Raw genomic sequence first — 12,900 nt, 5'->3', positions numbered from 1 at the left:
AGAAAATAGGTCTCACTAAATAAATTTGGTATGGCTTTCTGACAAGAATATAGGTTGGACTGGATAAAAATACCCTGCAGTTTCTGACCTACTATACTTAGATCTCTCTAAGATTTAGTGCTACACAGAAGTCTGATTTAGAAGTTAGTCAACATGAAGAAAACCTGGAATCTAAAACCACCTCATAAATTATTAGGGAGGCTAAAGAAAAATATTTTAAATCCACCTGGTCAATACTTACAGCTGTTTTCTTAGCTCTTAAAAATCATTGCTTGTTATAGCCTGGAATACTATAAAAAGCTTCTTCCCCTCTAACTTTTTGTGTGGTTGGGAAGAAAATCATATATATACACATAGTTAAAGAAAAAGGGAGGAGGTGTAAAATCACTTTAAACTTTTACTCTCATAGAATGTTTTTCAGGAAAGAAAACTTCAGCATTAACAGATTTCCTCAAGAAAAAAGAAAAACACAACAACAACCAAAAAAAACCAAAAAAACCCCAAAAAAAATCCCACCAAAAACCCACCAAAAACCAAGTGCACTTAAAAGCCATATTTTCAGGAACAAAAAAAAGTATACATATGAAAAATCAAAGCCAGTTCCACATACGTGTAACATCTTGCAGTACTAAACTTACCTAGGTTATACTTCTTGCATCCAAAGTCACCTGGAAACATTACAAAGGATTATTTAACACTTTTGACAAGGACAGATGTGAAACAAATTATTATGTATAAGCTGCTCCAGGGTCTTGCCATATGGCACACATAAAAGAATTCAAGGAAAGAGGGAAAACTGCATAATATTTTAGCTTGGTTAAAAGCACACACAGGTACTTATTTCAAAAGAGCTGGCACAGAGTCAGGTGCTATCCTCTGTCCAAAACATTTTTTTTTTCTGTTGTGTAAATCTCCACTCCTGATGCTTAAGGGAAGGTCCAGTGCTACTCAGTGTTTCTGCTGGTCACTTAAAGGATTATATAAAAGACAACAGCTGATAGAATCTGCACAGAATACCTAAAGTGGTGAAGGACAAATAAGTAAGAGTAAGTCAATTCTGTTCCAGAGATCTACATCATACATGACACTGAATTAATGGCAAAGACAGCTGTATACAGCACAGTGCAAAAGCCTCCACACAGGAGAAACAAGGGTTGTTTCACACTTATAAAATGAGGAATTCTACTTGGAAATGGAGTAAAGCAAAACAAAAACTCCTAAGACACAGTGAATTCACAAATGCATATAGAAACCCAGTAAAACATCTCATGGATATTTAATATGTCAAAATAGAGCAGGAGAGAGAATAGGCTGTTGCATCAAAATCTAGCCTTAGTGAGATTCTTGATGATGTATTTACCAAGTTCTACATCATTCTAAAGGAGAAAAGTTAATGAACATCGATAATGCCTGAAAGCCCTGTCTTAAAAAGAAAAATAATGGCTTTGTTCTCAAAATTGTTCTTCTGAGCCTAAGACCCAGAACAAAAAAATTCATAAAAGCTCGTAATTAGTAACACATGAAGAATGGCACAAAAGTCATTAAATATTATTAACTAGTCATATGTACTGCTGTATTCCAAATTACTCAAGGACTATCTATTTGTCATTGTGCATGGCTTAATAAGAGTATCTGACCAGGAGTGGAATTAAGAACAAAAAGTGCAATAAGATTGTATTGCATTAAATGACAGAAAACCACACAGAAGTTCTGAGATGATTAAATAAATAATTGTGGATATTCACCTACAATAGTCTTTAGTTTGGACCAACTTCTCTCTGTGATAAAAACCAAAAGGACTCAGAAATGGAAAGAGCTCAGAGAGGTGTAAGAAAAATATTAATTCTTGATTTAACTGGATGTTTCAAGATGCTTAAGATTTCCAAAAGGAAATAAGTGGATAAAGAGAGAAAGGTAGTAACTATACAAAATTTGCATAGAGAAGTTCAGCTAGGTCTTCTCACCCTTTGGCAAAATACTAGGCTGTACCACAGTGACCTAAGGGTTAAGAAAAACAAAGTTTTTAGTGAAACTGCCTAAATGGCAGCATAATCAGAGCTCATTAAAGTGAGTATTTTCAGTAGTGCCTACACAGTTCATGAACACATAGCCCATTCTTTGGTCCAAACCTGGGTAACTGGATAGATAGGTTTCCATATAAAATTGTATCACCCACCAATCACATAAGACTAGATAAAAACTTCAAGAACAGAAATCACTAATCCAAGTTTTCTGTGTTGGAAATGCTTTATTCCTAAAAGTTCTGGCAGAGTTTCAGTGACCACTCCCAGTAATGCTTCCCCAATAGCACCTTCCAAAGGACCTGAATACTTGCCCATTGAAGACAAAGTAGTGACTTGAAACGACCTACAAATCCTTAAAGAGCTGTTAAATGCTTCTATCCAGAAGAAAAAAAGCACCTCCTAATCACTCACAGCTCTAAAACCAGTAACTAACAGATTACAGCACATATTTACATCGTTCTTTTCTCACCCTGATTTTCCCCACCAGCCTAAAACTGTCAACGAATAGCGCCAAGCAGAACAAGACCATAAACCACTTAACTGTCCAAACCAACATGAGGAGGGAATAGGAAGGTGTGAAGGTGTCAGGCTCTGGCAGCTCCTCAGGTACTGTGAGCTACAGCATATACACCACAGTGACATTCCCAGCATCCAAACCTATGGACCAAAAGCCTAAAACTCAACACATGGAAACACCTTGACATCTCTTTTCTCCAGACACCTCTAGCCACTTCTTCCAGCACCAGCTTAGTTTGCCAGGACGGGAAGAAGCAGGTATGGTTCCTATCTGCTGATCGTAGTGAAACTCACTAGGAAACATCAGAATAATGACTTTTTGCACAGCCCAGGCCCTGCTGCTTGTCCTCCCAGCATCGAGTGGGGATGAGCCCAGGGGAGGCCAGCTCAGCTCCGTGACAGCAGTGCATGGGCACATCCTCCACCCCCTCAGCAGGGAAAAGGCTCCGAGGAACCAGCACTCTGCTCCCTCCAGCCACAGGGGCTGGACAGCCACCCCAGGGGATCCCACCATCCTCACAGAGCCACGTCCATGGCACAGGGAACCGTGACAGGACTGACCAACTGCTCCCTTGTGCCATCACTGCAAGCAGGACTATCCACCAGCTCCCTTGTGCCATCGCCACCATCACTGCCGGCGGGATGACACGGCCGCGGCCGTGCGGGAGCCCAGCGCGGGGAGGTCGGGAGCACCGCGGGCGATGCTGAGGGCACCCCGGGTAGGACAGCCCGAGGCAGGGCCGTGGCGGGAGCGCGGCCGAGGCGCCCCCGGCCCGGCGGCCTCGATGGCGCGGGACCATGTGCCGGGGGCATGGCGGGGCGGCCGGGCGGGGGGCGGCGGGGCCGGTGCGGGTGGCGGGGGCGGGGAGGTGGAGCTTGGCTGCGGGACCGCCGCTTCCCTCCCCCGTCGGGCGCTCACCTGGCGGGGCCGCCCCTCGCCAGGGGGCCGGTTCCACGTGGGGCGCGGGGCTCGCCCGCCCGCCCTCCCCGGGCCGCGCGTCCGCCGCCCGCCGGCTCAGGCCCCAGCAGCCGCCGCCTCCCCCTCCATGGCCGCCGCTCTCGCCGGCTGCATTGTGGGAAGCTGACCTCACTCGCTGCTGCCGCCGCCCCGCCGGCTCCGGCACTCGCCGCCATGGGGGCCGTGACCGACGGTGAGACCTCCCTCCCTCCCTCTCGCCATCCTCCCCTCCTTCCTCCGCCCCGCGCCGCGACCCCCGCCGGGGCTCCCCGCAGCGCCGCGCCCCCCGCCCGCCCTCCGGGGAGCGGCTGCCCGCGTTCCCCGCGCCCTGCCGGGGCCGCTCACCCCGCACGGCGGCCTCCATGGCGGCCCAGCCCCGCGGGCTCCGTGCGGCCCCGGCTCAGCGGACCCGCCCGCTGCGGCTGCGGGATTCCTTCCCCGCGGGCCCGGCGCGGCGCTGGCGGGCGCCCGCCATGGCGTGGGGCTGAACCGCGGTTTCTCCTCAGATGAAGTTATCCGCAAGCGGCTGCTGATCGATGGCGATGGAGCTGGCGACGACAGGCGGATCAATTTGTTGGTGAAGAGTTTCATTAAGTGGTGTAATTCCGGATCTCAGGAGGAAGGGTATCTGTTGCTTTGCTTTGTTTTTTTAAGTCTTGGAACTGTTTAGCTTGCGTTTCCGTGGAAAGCGCGACTCGATCCATTCGGAAGAGATCCGTGTTCAAATGTCCAGAGCTGCTTTTCCTTGGCTCTGTGGCGTTTGCAGGACAATCGCCCGGGCCTGTGCAGGGAGAGGAATCGCCGCGGCCGGGGCTGTCCCGTGGAAGCTGCGGCAGCGCTCGGTGCCTCCGGTCGCTGCGGGATCCAGCCGGAGTCCGCTCCTACAACACGAGCCTGGCCCCGATATTTTACTTGGCAGTTCTGCGTTTGTTCTGTTAGGGAAGGGAAATACTGCCGGTAGTTCTGTCTCTCTCGCTCGCTTTTTTTTTTTTTTTTTTTTTTTTTTTTTTTTTTTTTTTTTAAGTCGAAATTAGTAAGTTACGAGTAACAGCCTTCTGTGAGGTCTCTGTTAGTAATAGATATAAATTCTTAGAGGACAATTTTGTCCTCTGAGTGTGTATACAGAGAAGCACTGCAGTATTAAAACACTGTTTTGGTAGTCACAGAGCCAACCTTAGCGGCAAATTTATATATCTTAGGTCAAAGTGCTCACTGCTTGAATACTCACTTTACACTGATACACGATGGTGGAATTAATGTGTACAGTGTTCCTAACTGCACTTCCAAAAATTATACACAAATCTCTGAAGTGTTTTCTTTGTTGGATAATGGTTATTTAGCTGTCCCTTATGCTACATGAAGTTTTGTTTTCTTGCTCTGTAAAGTTAGGAACTCTTTTCATGCTGCTTGTGGTTAAATGTCTTGTCTGTTTTCAGATACAGCCAGTACCAACGAATGCTGAGTACTTTATCACAGTGTGAATTTTCAATGGGAAAAACTCTTCTGGTGTATGACATGAACCTGAGAGAGATGGAAAATTATGAAAAAATCTATAAGGATATAGGTAAACATAAGAAAATGTTACTGATTTTTGTTTGACAGTTTCTCTTATGAACAAGCACAAGCCAGTTCTGGTGAACACAATATATAAATCTGATGAGTGGTTTAGAGGTTTATTTGGCTTGGGTTTTTCCCTACTAGATAGCACTCATATATGTGCTATAAGCATCTTATAATTATATAGAATACATACAAATAAGAGCTTTTTTAGCTGTTGAAGTGTATATAGTTTTTAAGCTGATGAAGCTAGCCAGCCACCATGTCACAAAAAGCTCTTCTATAGTTTAGCAAATAGCTTATTTTCCTGTATTGTTTGAGTTCAATATAACTCTATATCTTTGCTTCTTTTTCTTTTCTAAAGAAAATAGTATAGCTGCAGCCCATGAGAAGATCTCTGAATGCAAGAAACAAATCCTGCAAGCAAAAAGGATTCGAAAAAACCGCCAGGGTAAGGCACCATATCAGTATTTACAGTGGTGGGCTTCATTGTTTTCTTATCTTTTAGAATACATTGCATTGGAAAATAGATTCTAAATTTTTGAAAGTACAAGGCATCATGATTACTACATTCAGCATGGTGGATTCCACTCACTACTCAAAGATAACTCACAGACAAGATAGAACCAGATCTCAATGACATGCAGCATCAGTAAAACCTAAACCAGTGTCCTTTCTGAACACCTATTTTAAGAGTGGGTTTTTTTTCCCTACTTTTAAAATTAAATACTCATAATTCATTGAAATCTAAAACACTCTAAAAGATGAGCAGTTGAGAAAAAGCAAAAAAATAGTTTTTTCATGATAAATGAAATGACAAAACTAAATTTTAGAAATATATAGTGAAAGGTTTTAAATACAACTCTTTGATCAATGCTGTGTATAATTTTGAACTCTACTGGAAATTCAAATAACCTTAACCAGTAGGAATGTGGAGTTCTTACATCTTCACAAACACAGGTCTGAATCTGTTTGCTTTTTCATATGTTCTGTCCAGTCTGCAGCACAATTTTTTTCAGATGAATGAGGTAGTTGGCATATGTGGCATATCAGAAATGGCTGTATTAGTTGTCTATATAAGCATAATATTGTTCTTAATGTCTAATAGTTTTTTAAAAATCCTAAAAATTAAAAAAATCCATGCATCATTTTATATTCTTTCTAAAAATTGTTGATGTTCATGTGTAACATCAGCACCATTTTCTGCACATATACATTTGATTTTATCTAAACCCAGTGTTTATGAATCAGACACAAAAGTGTGCAGCAGTGCAGAGCTATCTTAAGGTGTTTTGAAAAACCTTATAACAGTTTTGCAAGGAAAAAGAATCTGCCATTCTGTGGTACCTGAGTTTGGGTTCTTGAATCTGTATTTTCAGAAGTATTTAGATTAACTGTTTAAATGTCTTTCAGAATATGATGCATTGGCCAAAGTCATACAGCATCACCCAGACAGACATGAAACACTGAAGTAAGTATTAAACTACACTGAATTATAATAGAGCAGTAAACTAGAAGTCACCAGACTTGACATTTTCTTGATTTCAATTTGGCTTTTCCCATCTGTATGGGTCAGAAGCATTGCTAATTGTTCTCTAGTTGAAAATTTTCCACTATTAAGGAGAATAAGTGAACTGTAAATGCACATCTGATGTAGTTTACCTATGAGTTGCTCAGAAAAGGGTGATGGTGGGAAGTCTTTTAACTTGCACCAGCCAGAACCAGTAGTCACTCAAAATTCATAACACACAAACAAGTAAGGTGGAATGAGAGAAATCAGGAGAAAGCTCCTAGGGTTCTATTTTATGTTTTCCTTCAGTTTGCTGTTCCTGCATGCCCAGTTATAAAAGGCTGTGTTGTGAACCACACATAACCTGCCCTGCCATGCAGGTCAGACCTTCCTTTTGTCCAACTCATCTTTCATGTAACTCACAGTGCTGCTTGTCACATTCTGGTTTGCATCACTATCTGTGCTTTTGGGGCACAGTTGTGGGGAGATTAACTTTATTGAGCCATAGAAGCATTCCAGGACTTATTGCATCTGAGTTTGTTGTTCTTAAACTGATTAAAGATGCAGTGTGGGATTACTGTTCCCATTTAAGTGCAGCTGTGCACTTACTATGTTCCCACTTTGAATGAAATTGCCAAGGGAGGCTGTCTTTTCACATTCCATAGCCTTTCACAGCAAATGGAAGTGTTTTGGCTATTCTATTACCCTAATAATAGCATTTTAATAGCTATAAACCACTGACAATATTTCACACATTTCTTTCTTGTTAGTTGTTTTTCTGTGCCTTGATTTCATTACCCCAACTTTGATTATTACAGACAATTCTCATGAGCCTTGAGTACTTCTTACTTCATTACCCAGCATGTGATATTGATCAAGTGAGGCTTTAATAAAGAACTACCAAAAATGCAGTTTTTCAGATAAGCCAATTAAGAATAGAAACAATCAAATGAGATAAGTTGTGACTGTCCCTGGAAGTGTTTAAGGCCAGTTTGGATGGGGCTCTGAGCAATTTGGACTTGTGAAAGATGTCCCTCCCCATGGCAGGGTTTTGGAATTAGATAATCTTTATGGTCCCTTCCAATCAAAACTATTCTATAATTCTGTGATAAATGATAATTTTTTTATCTTAGAGGATGCTGGTTCTTTAGATTTGGAAGGATTATTCTAATTTTGCTTAACACATCTAAACATAAGTTTCATAAGCAAAGCTAGAGAGAGTACTGAGTTACAGGTGGTAAGAATGCAGTCTATAAGAAACTATACAGAAAATGATACAATGAACCAAAGGCCACCTTTAATTCAGAAGAGAGGAAGTCTCATTAACAATGTCACACTCTTCATGGACCTCCTATTCACTATATAAACACTTGAGAAAACTTGTGAGAAGAAACAGAAGGGTTTGTTGCAAGAGTTTCATTTATAGCTTTTGCAGGTTATGTGGCACAATAGGATAAAGTTTAGAAAAATACTTTCTTTATGCTTTTAAGAGTCTATTTCTTGGAACAATGAGTCATACAGCACAAAAGAAGCTGTTAACATCTTAGTCACAAGTAGTACACAGGAGCCAATTCAGGAAGTGATAGGAGCTGAAGTACAAAACAACTGTGCCCACAATGTAATTAGATGCAGTATCAGAAGAGCTGTTCAGAGGACCAAGAAATGACACTGAGTCTTAGAAAAGGAGATATGAAAGTAAGAAGGCTAAGCAAAGATTCTCTGGAATGTAGTGAGTAAAATTCCAGATGTAGCCTGGATGTTACTAGCAAAAAAAAGTCTGTCCTCTCACAGTCTGCTTACACCTAACAGCATAGTGTAAACAGGAAGATTTGGCCAAATAGAAGTTTTTCAGAAACTAGAAACCAAATGCTTCCAAAATCAGTGTATGAGCCTGTTAGCTGCTTCCATCAAAGAAAGGGATGTCACACACAACTCTCTCAAGTAAGAAGTGCCAAGCATGCTGACTCAAAAAAAGAACAACACCCTCAGGTAGCACTAAAATAGACCTTTTTCCATCCACAGTGAGGTACTTGAGACTGGAGGGCTTTTTGTGTTTCCCTACCCATGCTAGTTGTAGCAGCTGTCAATGGCTTCAGGAAAAAAAGGTTAATTTCCTTGCTGACCCCTCTATGACTCTGCCTGCTAATTAATCAGGGATGATCAGCCTCAATCCACTTCACTTTTAAAGGAGCAATTTGCTCTTATTGCATGGTGCATAAATTATGATAGGCATTAGAAGCAGAAGGACCACACTGGAGGCTTGGCTGTAAGAGCTGGTGCTCCATCTTCATTTGAAGGGTATATTATGGTACCTGCTATTCTTTGCCTCAAAAAGGATTGTGGTGGTCCATGGTGAGTTCAAGTGAGAGCAGAAAGTTCTTCCCCCAGAGGGTGGTGAGGCACTGAACAGACTCCCCAGGGAGGTGGTCACAGCACCAATCCTGACAGTTCAAGGAGCATTTGGACAATGCTCTCAGGCACAGGGTGTGACTCTTGGGGTATCCTGTGCAGGGCCAGGAATTGGAGTTGATGTTCCTTGTGGGTCTATTCTGGATCAGGATATTCTAAGACTATGAATCTGCTTCTTTAACTTGTATTGTAGGGTCAAGTAAATAACATGTTGTGTCAGGACTGAATTGTTACAAATGCCCAGGGTAAAACTGTATTCCAGCTTGGAGGCCTAGTTTTTTGTAAAAATTCTGAAATTACAAGTTAAGAATATAATAGTTTAATAGTTACATGAAGTGACCTTGCCTCTAAATTGTTTCATTTGTTTTGTTCTGTTTACATAAACAGTTTATTTTATAGTTCTTCTCTACTTTGGCAAATCTGTTTTGCAAGAATTTTACACACTTTTTAAAGAGTACTCTGACAATCTCTTTTCAGGCAGCTAGAAGCTTTGGGAAAAGAACTGCAAAATCTTTCTCACATTAAAGAAAATGTTGAAGATAAGGTAGGTTTTTCATAGAGATGGTTATATAATAATTTATTAGGAGTGCAGTTAATGTAGAATCTGCTATGGGTTGTTTGGCTGTGTGTGCTCTCTGTTTCCTACAACATGTATTTTATCATTCCAGTTGGAGCTGAGAAGGAAGCAGTTCCATGTTCTCCTGAGCACCATCCATGAACTTCAGCAAACTTTGGAGAGTAAGTGCTGTTCTTTGGTAATAGAACCAAATAGAATAGGTTTTAGCAGATCAAAAGGAGCCACAACTTCCAGCAGGGAGATAGCTCTGTGCTATTGAGGCTGGTGACCTCTTGCATTGGCAGATTTTTTTTCCCCAGTAGTAGTCCAAAGCCTGTGATTGTTCTCATTTTTTTTTTTTTTTTTTTTTTTTTTTTTTTTTTTTACCTTCTACAAGCTACCCACTGTGCAATTCCCTGACTAGCTTCAGGTTAATTTGTAGACAGCAGAATTCTTTAAAATGTGAGGATGGAGAATAGCAATTTCCAAATTTAATTTTATGATTCCTATTTCAGTAGTTTTGAGCATGTCACTGCTATCATGGTATCATTTAAGGCTTTACTAAAAAGAAATTGAAATACAAGGAAGGTAAATGACAACCTACTCAGATTAAATCTGTGATAGAGCAGGGACTAAAACTGTCAGACACCAGAGCTAAATTCAGGAATTAGTTGTACTCCTCTTTTCTCATACCAATACTTAATGTTTTCAAATCAGCACTAACTTTTTGTGCTCTAATAGCACTTTAATAAATGATTATTTGCTATATATTTGCTGTATCTTTCAAAGACAAAATGACTGGTACAGCCTCTGAGCATGATTAAATGCAGAGATGGCTGTAAGAGCAGCCTTTCATTCTGTAAGGCCATCTAGATCTTCTTAAGCAGAATGAACTGTTAATCCTAGGTGCACTTTAGCAGAAGGTTATTGTTAGTATGTGTTACTAACACTTGCTTAAGTATTAGTCTTGAAAATGCATTTTCATTAGAAAATAGATTATATATGTACAGATTACCTTTCAGGATTTTGTGAAGGAAATAGAAGTTTAGTGCAAAGCACAGCTTCAATATAAAATAAATAAACCATTAGGAGGCAAAGAGAAAGAAGGGGCAGAAGTAATCTGGTACAATTTATTTCAATTGATACTATAGAATTTACTCCATATTTCCAGTAACAGCTCTTAGAGATCCTTAAAAACATCCTTAAAAACTCTGAAGGATTTTTTTGATTGTTTGAATATAGCATTTTATAGAATGAGATACTCAACTACACATTTAAGGCAGTCAAAATAAAATATTAAAATGGGACAAAGTTCTGCAATACAGTCTGTATATGTGACCAAGCATGTTTGACTAACAGTAATATTGAATTTTAGATGATGAAAAACTTTCAGAAGCAGAGGAATCCCAAGAAACTCAGATGGAAGCAGAGGCCAAGCAGTAGATGTCATATGAAGACTGACAATACTACTTAAGAAAATCCAAGAATCTTCACTTTCTGTTGAAGTCAACAGTAAGAGATGGAGCTGGAAATAATTTTCTACTGCTGCTGTGAAATTTTATACAAAAATAGGCGTTTTTCATATGGTTCAGGGGAAAACAGTTGCAGATATTTGCAGACAGGCACTCATTGTTAATCTACAAACTTTGTAATTTGTGACCAATATACTTTGTTTCACAAAGGATAAATCTTTTACACCATACTTGTGAACTAAAGTGTTTGCAAAACTTTGCCAATAAAAGGTGTTTTCACAGATTCTCCTATTTTTGGTAGGGATTGAGCCTTATAATAAGAGCTCTTTTTCTCACATGACAGCAAACTGAGGGCAGTGCATCTTTTCATGAATCCCAGCTTCCATACTCTATTCTAGATGGGACCTAAATCTGAATTATGTAGTTTTTTAGTTTTCCAAAGTAGCTGCCATTTTAGAACTTACTGTGACTAGACTAGAATTTGATAAATTCCTATAAAATAAATTACTTCTGTAGAATTAATGCTTGGTTATGAAAAACCAAAAGTGATATTGTACCAGGTTTAATTTTTTTCTCAAAGTGATGCAAAGAGCTGCAATGATCCAAGCCTTGCTCTGCTGTGTTTGTTGTACCACGTCAGTAGTCACATTTTCAAATGGCACATTTAAAATTTCAATTTAAAAGCTTTGCTCTTGAAGAACCAGGAATCTAATCCTGATACCATTAATAATCTGCTTCTGGATTTTATCTGTAAATTGACTTTATCAAAATACATCACAATTTCTGAAACAGATGGTGGAACCCTTCTTTTCTCAAGATGAAAAACTGAAGCAGTAAAGCAATAATCGTAATATTAAAGAATCAGAGATACTTTTGTTATTAGTAGGCAAAGTGGGATCCATACATCCATCTGGATCATGCTAATGTCTGCCCAATCTGTTGGGAAATAGGAAAAGTTTCAACATTCCCAAAAAGAGCAGAGAATAGAATATGCTCTATGCTTTAGTAAGGCAGGGAGGAAGGAACAAGGGGCAAGAATAGATCATGTTCTAAAAACCTTCAAAGGGTTTGGGTAAAGGAAAGCATTTTGGATCTCACACAAACTGTGCCATAAGCATATGTGGTTCAAGTGAAATAGTGTTACACAGAATAGAGCTGCTGTCTCACTAGGTGACAGCTGAGGGGGATTTCTACTATTGAGACTTCAGATATTTATAACCTAGATGCTATAATTCCCTCTCTCAGTGGCTGTGGATCTGTGTGGATTGGGCTGAACAGACATATCTGAACTTGTTTTGCTCATAATCCAAGTTTGCTAAAGGCAAGCCAACTGAAGAAGTCACACAGCTTCAGTAGGGCAGTGCAGCCCTGAACTAATAAAAGTCTTCTGCTTCACAGCTGGTCAGCTCAGAACACAGGGGAAGCTCAGGTTTGCCTGTGCAGACATGCAGTGCTTCTCATGCACTTGGCAGGTTGAGGGATGGCTAAGCAAACAACAGGCATTTAATAGGAGAAGTACACCATCAAAAAGTATTAAGTGTACAGGGTTTTTCCCCTCCTAACAACAGGGAATGATAAAATACTTTGTAAAGCAGCAACACTAAATTATTGCCAAATCAGGGAGGAGTCGTCATGAATGTATGAATTATGAAGATCATAAGTGACAAGGACTCAAGGACAATTTTAAACATGTTATTTTCCTTTCCATGGTGGAAATGGCCTCCATGAGCTATCTGGACTCTATTTTGGTATAGAGGAGGATGATATTCACCGGTTAAAAACAGTCTCTGTAACAGTGAAAAACTCAAATTTTCCATTCATTGTTTTAAACAATTCTTTGGAAATTACTTGGATCAATCAAGTTTCTTATCATAGAACTTGCACTGCTCTGTATAGAA

The 12,900-nt window shown here is 40.5% G+C and overlaps 1 protein-coding gene across 1 annotated transcript; it reads left to right on the top strand.

Moving 5' to 3' along the window:
* Positions 1 to 3,557: 3,557 nt before the first annotated feature.
* On the top strand, positions 3,558 to 12,669 carry THOC7 (THO complex subunit 7). Its single transcript, XM_079316664.1, has 8 exons — positions 3,558 to 3,691; positions 4,005 to 4,122; positions 4,935 to 5,062; positions 5,420 to 5,506; positions 6,469 to 6,526; positions 9,452 to 9,518; positions 9,643 to 9,712; positions 10,906 to 12,669. The coding sequence occupies exons 1-8, from the start codon at positions 3,673 to 3,675 to the stop codon at positions 10,971 to 10,973; spliced, it is 615 nt and encodes a 204-aa protein (XP_079172790.1). The 5' UTR covers positions 3,558 to 3,672; the 3' UTR covers positions 10,974 to 12,669.
* Positions 12,670 to 12,900: the final 231 nt, after the last annotated feature.

This window comes from Erithacus rubecula (genome assembly GCF_903797595.1).
Source record: "Erithacus rubecula genome assembly, chromosome: 13".
NCBI classification, from domain to species: Eukaryota; Metazoa; Chordata; class Aves; order Passeriformes; family Muscicapidae; genus Erithacus; species Erithacus rubecula.
Note: the sequence above shows the minus strand (reverse complement) of the source record. Positions and strands in the feature narration are given on the sequence as shown.